The sequence below is a fragment of the Pocillopora damicornis genome, chromosome 9 (assembly GCF_964200805.1).
Source record: "Pocillopora damicornis chromosome 9, jaPocDami1.2, whole genome shotgun sequence".
Lineage (NCBI taxonomy): Eukaryota > Metazoa > Cnidaria > Anthozoa > Scleractinia > Pocilloporidae > Pocillopora > Pocillopora damicornis.
The window spans coordinates 11617430-11624655 of record NC_142678.1 but is presented as its reverse complement, the minus strand read 5'-3'; the positions used below and the strand labels follow the sequence as shown (position 1 = coordinate 11624655).

Genomic DNA, 7226 nt, shown 5'->3' with positions numbered 1-7226 from the left:
GGGTTTGGGACGAGTAGGTTGGGCTAGGAATGAGAACTCCTCATGCACTGATACTCATAGCTCAGGTATATTAACGTTAGGAATATAGTGTGATGTTAAATGCCCTTAGAAATAGCTAAAGAAGGAGACGAGAAGGACACCATATCAAGAAAACGTGACATTACTGCATAATCCCATAGGAAAGTTTCCCAAAAAAGAGGAGTGTATAAAAGTGTGGTAAAAACAAGAATATTTTTATTCCCAAGCCAACTTTCTGACAATAACCTGACTTGAAAACGATTAAATCACCACGAAAACATTACAACGTATCAAACATTACGATGCGTAAGTGACTTATTGAACCAGTTTCAAAATATTGCTGCCGTAACTTTTCCACTTTATAGTAATACAATTCTTGACTTTGATAGCTTTTTCCATGGTCTTATTTAGAAATCCATGTATTTTTCAGTCTTTTAAGCACTAAGAAGTGGTACTGGAAATGAACATAAGGAAAGGTTTCTTTTAAGACTTTTGGCAAAAATTAAGGATTCTATGAACGAACCTATAACAAAAATATTAAAGGTATTGAGAGAAAATCCTTTAAGACAACTGGCTCATTTTTGATGCTTAAACTATTGTTTCAACTTTCCTGATTTCACTTTACTTAAGAGTCCTTCGTCAATAACGTTTCGTGCTACTTAAATCGGCCGGATAAGATCATTTTTGCGCAGAATAAAATCTCTCTCGAATACGTTACCAATACCTCCTTCTGAGAAGATCGGAAAAGAAAACGCAAAAAAAAATTATAATTAATATGCTTAATTGACGATTGCCCATTCTTTAATTACACAATCAAAAAACGGATAGAGTATTTTCTTTACTCGTTCTATTTGTTCATCCATTAAAAGTCTCTAAGTTCTGTTTCCTTCGAGGTATTCTCATTCTCTTTCCTACAACAAACGTAAAGAAGAAAAACAATTATAAATAAACAGTTATACCAGGTGTAATATGTAGGCAAATGTGTACTTGTATCTGATTGGCAGAAAGGCGCTTTCGAGATTATATATTTTACATCTAATTGGGAGAATCAATTGTTACTATTTGAAAGAAACCAAAAAAATGGTATAAAAGTAGCTTTTGTATTCATGGTGACAAAGGATTCCCGCCGACAGTCAGCGACCAGTAAGACAAAGCCACCTTCACATCTAATTTAACTTTCATTTATGAAATACCTGTTCTGACCGAGTCTTACCTCTGCTTGTAAAACTCGAGCCTCACATCATCTCCAATCAGCGTAAACGAAGCCCAATCAGACATTTTGTTCGAGCCGTTTTTTCTCATCCACTTCATGGCCTGATGAAGGGATTCACTGGCACTTTCTCCTTCAACAAGGTGTTTGTAGAACCGATTCATCAGCTGCTCCGTTGCTAAGTCTGGAATGGCCCACAGCGCAGCTAACACCGAGCGAGCACCAGATGCTAAGAACGCACGGGCAATTCCTATCACTCCCTCGGCTGTTATCTCACCTCTTCCACTGTGACAGCAGCTAAGTACCACCAGTTTAGCTCTAACTTTCACTCGTGAGACATCAGCCATCGTCAACATGTAAGCTTCCTGCTGTGGGATAGCATTTTGACTGTTGGGAATAGGAATGGGGGAGAGGGCAATTTCTCCTCTTTGGGCGTTGCCATGGGCAGCAAAATGTATCAGGCTCACTGAACCTATCCGCTCAAGCACCGCCTGCTTCGTTGCTTTCTCATCTACCAGAGGCGGAACACGCATCAGTCGTCCAACCATCTCCGCTTCCCTTCTTGCACATGGCAATGACGGCTGCCAAGGAACCTTGGGATTTCCTATTATCAAGGCACCAGTGTTACTGTGATAGCCCTCTGGACTATCTTGAATAATCTTGAGTGTTGTCAAAGAAGGAATGACACGGATCTTATGAGTCTCCGAGAGGTATTCGGCTCCCTCCTTTTCACTCAGTGCAGCAAATGGAACTTTGTACAAACTGCGGTCAGGAACGATGATGACTTCAGGCCCCTCCAGCAAATCATAAACGGGAGCAATAAAAATTTTGTAACACAAAGGTAGACTTGAAATGACTTCCTTGTACTCGTCCTCCTCGACGAGTCGCAATCTTCCTGAGCTCTTTTGTGCGGGGGAGAGAGGTTGCACGTTAATCGTATTTAAAGATCGATCTTCACAATCTTTAGTAGGCAAAATACCAAGACCCCGGAAATCATCATCCAAAAATTGACTCAAAGACAAATCTTTGGGCAACCCAGTCTGAACTAGATTGTCTTCTACTGATATTCTTCTATGGTGAAGGACTCCACTTGTTTTCAAGATCCACAAATGCAGAAGATTCTGAACATAAGAAATGTACAGACAAGTACAGTTATTTTTCTTTCTTAAAATGTTCTCAATGCCAAACCAAGATTGTGGATTAGCAAAGATGTGCGTTTCAACCGAGTACTTCTCTGCCATTAAGTCTGATAGGCCTCTAGCTCGACCCAACTCCTCAACATAGAGAGCATCCCTAGCATTTCCGGTGTCACAGAGCAAAGTACAAAGCAGCTTGTAGGGAAATATTCCTGAGTGCTCCAGCAATGATGTTTTGAACTCATTATTGGTGCCCAAAAAATATCTCAGCTCCTCATACTTTTCAATGCACAGATGAAGACACGACAGAGAGTCTTTGATTTTATTTTGAAATAAATACAAAATGGCGTAGCCTCGAAGGATTTCGAACTCTGTTCTTCCATCTCCAATATCTCTGGATATGAATAAAGCTTTCTCCAAACATACTTCCGAAGCTTCATAATCACCAACAGTTCTAGACGCAGCAACTAGGTTTCCATAACATGATGCTTCCCCTTTTCTGTCACCAATTTCAGTTGTGATGACAAGCGCTTTTTGGTGATACTCTTTAGCCTTGTTGTATTGGCCAAGCGAATGAAACACAGTACCTAGGTCTCCATAACATGATGCTTCCCCTTTTCTGTCGCCAATTTCAGTTGTGATGACAAGCGCTTTTTGGTGATACTCTTTAGCCTTGTCGTATTGGCCAAGCGACTGAAACACAATACCTAGGTTTCCGTAGTCAGTTGCCTCCCCTTGTCTGTCGCCAATTTCAGTTGTGATGACAAGCGCTTTTTGGTGATACTCTCTAGCCTTTTCGTATTGGCCAAGCGACACAAACACAGTACCTAGGTTTCCATAACATGATCCTTCCCCTTTTCTGTCGCCAATTTCAGTTGTGATGACAAGCGCTTTTTGGTGATACTCTTTAGCCTTGTCGTATTGGCCAAGCGACTGAAACACATTACCTAGGTTTCCGTAGTCAGTTGCCTCCCCATCTCTGTCGCCAATTTCAGTTCTGATGACAAGCGCTTTTTGGTAATACTCTTTAGCCTTTTCGTATTGGCCATGCGAATAAAACACAGTACCTAGGTTTCCATAACATGATGCTTCCCCTTGTCTGTCGCCAATTTCAGTTTTGATGACAAGCGCTTTTTGGTAATACTCTTTAGCCTTGTCGTATTGGCCAAGCGACTGAAACACAGTACCTAGGTTTCCGTAGTTAGTTGCCTCCCCATCTCTGTCGCCAATTTCAGTTGTGATGACAAGCGCTTTTTGGAGATACTCTTTAGCCTTGTCGTATTGGCTAAGCGAATAAAACACAATACCTAGTATTCCATAATATGATGCTTCCCCTTTTCTGTTGCCAATTTCAGTTTTGATGACAATCGCTTTTTGGAGATACTCTTTAGCCTTGTTGTATTGGCCAAGGGACTTAAACACAGTACCTAGGTTTCCATAACATGATGCTTCCCCTTTTCTGTCGCCAATTTCAGTTGTGATGACAAGCGCTTTTTGGAGATACTCTTTAGCCTTGTTGTATTGGCCAAGCGACTTAAACACAGTACCTAGGTTTCCGTAACAGGATGCTTCTCCCCTTCTGTCGCCAATTTCTGTTGTAATGGCAAGGGCCCTCCCAACATATTCCTTCGCTTTTAGGTTTTCACCAAGTTTATAAAGCATAATTCCAGACTCGCTGTATAAGTCAAACAGTTTCCTCCCGTATCTTTCCGCACTTATGTCGTCAGAGATATGACGATAAGCGCTGAAAAGAACGGTATAGATGTCGCTGTAAAATTGTAGCAGTACTGAATCAAATTGGTCTTTGCTGTTTTGATCGGTGCTATTTAGTAAAATCAAACATTCGCTGCATATCTCAATGGCTTTCTGAATGCGATCTGAGTTGAGCAAGAACAGGGCAACAAATAAGGCGATACTCATGAAAGGTGTTATGGCTTCTGCTGTTAGGTTTCCATTGCCATCCTCTCCTGTAATCAGGGAAACATCATTTTTAGTAACACAATACTAAATGAGTCGATAACCTGGATTAATAACGAGTCACTACAAGCAGGAACACACATGTTAAGTTACAAAAACGGGCTGGGTCGATTACACCCAGAAACTATTTGTAACAAGCTGAAAGTGTTAGAAGTCACAATATCCCCATAAAACAAAAAAATAAGTGAAGATAAATAAGTTTGTCACCTTTCATTTTACTCAAGTTGTGATTTTTGCAGAACATTACATGACTTTAAAGTCTCGGGGCAAAGATAAACAAAACTGACAGCATTTATCTTAACTTTTGCAATGAGAACTTTTCTTATGCATAGTTTTTATAAACAACATTAATCAACGGGATAGGTTCTGAAATAAACTTTGGTGGGGTATTACAAAACTATTTGGCTTTACCAATTGAGTTGACAATGTAAATTGGCCATCGTAATGAGTTTCTGAAGCTGACGTTTCGAGCGTTAGCCCTCCATTAGTGCATTTGATAATCTTGAGGAATCAATGATGTTGTGTTGCTAGTATTCCACAAAGAAACCAGTAAAGAGTGTTTTGCCGTATAAATGTAATGCTTCGTTTTCTATCTGCATTTTTACCGGCCGTCAGAACTTATTTACAATAAAGCGTCTTGGAATCAAGCTACATGCTTCAAGTTTTAAGCGTTTCAATTCTTAGGCTAACAAGACAGATAACCTTTTACAACAACTCTCTGGAAGATTTCTTGACATTCCACAATATGACATGGAATATTTGAAAAAATTTTGAGGCCTCAGAGGTTTGACGAACTCAAGCTTTGTTGCGAAATCATTTCATCCGGTGGCGATTTTTTGCACAACATAACATGACTTTAGAGGCGATCTCTGTAAGAGCGGTCCAGGGCGTTTCGCATCGAAAAAAGGTTTTCCCTCAAACTTTGCCCAATGAACTATCTATGGTAACAAGTAAATAAAACCACATTAGGTTTTGGAAATACGTTAAAATAAAATTTTTAGAGCTCTCAAAAGTAAAAGCTGCGAAAGGCTTTTTTTTAACCTCTTGCGACATCGAAAATTTCAAAAGTTAAAAAGCCCGGTCCTCGTACCACACCGCATGCAGCAAAAAATATTTTGTACCCTTAAACTTTGTGATATATAAGGTGTATAAAATGCATTTCAATTTTGATATTCGTTTATTCAGAGGCTCGTCATAACTTATTTAAAAACATTTGTTGGATAGCTTCTGAAATTGGTCAAAAGTACTCTTTCTTTCTTGGTTGATATTGCTCAAGTCCAGACCAGACCATTAAAAACTCCGCTTGATTTCTGCCAATAAGATGTTTGGCTGCAGAAAAATATAAAAATATCTTGCACTTATTGATTTTCTTCACAGAGGTGACTTTAAACTTTTAGCGGTATTGCTAGAGTGACAGCCGATTATGCAAATTAGTTCAATGAGCAAACTCCGACAGTTTTCTATGAGTAGCTCAATAAATCTTCGATTTTAAGTAGAAAATATAGTAGGACAGAGCTTTAATACCACACCGATTAATACTTTAAACATTTTAAAAGGCCAAAATTTGAAAATTTGAAAATTTGGCAAATTTCATTATCTCGTGACGAAAGACGTCAACAACAACGTATTGAATATCATAATCTGATTAGCGCTCGCAAACTCTTTTTTAAAAATTTGGCTTCTGTTATTTCATATTTGAGTTCTGATAGCTTACGCTACTCAAACCTGTATGAACATTTCAAAACCAAACTACAAGATTCTATTTAGTGTAACCGGCGACAACAGCACACACGGAAATACACTGTGACCACTGTCACGTAATTAAATTGTGAAATTATCCTGAATTGCTTCTCTCTTCGTTATAAAGCGGCGATAACATCGCCTTTTGGATCAGAATTCTAGTCGGCAGGAATAAGTGAAATTTTGTCTGCACACCAGTCTTTATGAAAGTTTCTATTCAGAACTCTGGGGAGTTATTGTGGAAAAGGACCCCGCGATTTTTGAGGATATAAATTATTACGTTACTTGTCACCTCATTTTTCCAAAAATTAGCTATATTTATGTTGTAAAGCGCGTAATTTGATTAGCTGTCATTCTTGGTTTGCTTTTGATTAATAACACTAAATTCTTGAAGCGGTATTCGCAACAAGAAGTCTTGTTTTCAGTCGCGTTCCTCCGAAACTTCGTTCGGAGACTCACGAGGAGTTTCCGGTTTGTTTAACTTTCCTCAGAGTACTGACTCAATAGAGAGTCATCTCTGCTTAATCCATTTGTCAAAAGAGAGTGTCACAGAAGGAGAGCTTATTTTTGCAAGGGCTGGCCTGTTCGATGTAGGAGACTCAGTTATGGCAAAATGTGGGTCTGCGCAAAGCATAGGCACACTTATGGGAAGTTCTGGCGCCAAAGTTCAATGTGCCAGTATCCGACACATCCTGGTAGCGATTCGAAAGGGGTAAAGAGCCGGTATTCTGTCAATTTGCAAATGTCAAAGGCCATTTCTAAGATGTATGGCGTTCTTTAGGGGTTAAGACAATACCGCAGCTGAGGGAGCGGATGGTTTCAAGGATTTTCTCCAAATTATGGACGAATTGGAACGCGTGGGAGCAGAAAAGGATTGGTGTAAAGAAGTTCGGAAGAGGCTTCAGGAGAGCAAGTTGTATTTGAAGTCTACATTCCGTAATCACTGCGAAGAAGACGATAGCAAATGTGCCGATCACTGTAGGGTCTTTGCACTGAGCGATGCTGGTGACACTGACTTTCAGAAAGTATGCAGTCACAGTCACAACGTGAAGTGTGAGGATCGTGAGAAGCTGAAGTGTGTTCTTGAAGAAGTAAAAGGCGCTATTTCTGAGTACACAATGCAATTGGGTAAGTTTCAAGCGGAA

At 39.6% G+C, this 7226-nt stretch overlaps 1 protein-coding gene across 1 annotated transcript; it reads right to left on the bottom strand.

The window, feature by feature from the left end:
- Window positions 1-212: 212 nt before the first annotated feature.
- LOC149040108 (uncharacterized) lies at window positions 213-4555 on the bottom strand. Its single transcript, XM_089181521.1, has 3 exons — window positions 4549-4555; window positions 1232-4331; window positions 213-929 (listed from the first exon to the last, which is right to left on the bottom strand). Exons 1-3 carry the CDS (start codon window positions 4553-4555, stop codon window positions 881-883), a joined length of 3156 nt encoding a protein of 1051 aa, XP_089037647.1. The 3' UTR covers window positions 213-880.
- Window positions 4556-7226: the final 2671 nt, after the last annotated feature.

Excerpts from the sequence above, each read along its gene's own strand:
- LOC149040108 (XM_089181521.1), bottom strand. Across the intron at positions 930-1,231 it reads CTCGAGTTTTACAAGCAGAG|GAAAGAGAATGAGAATACCT; the intron begins GTAAGACTCGGT and ends CGTTTGTTGTAG.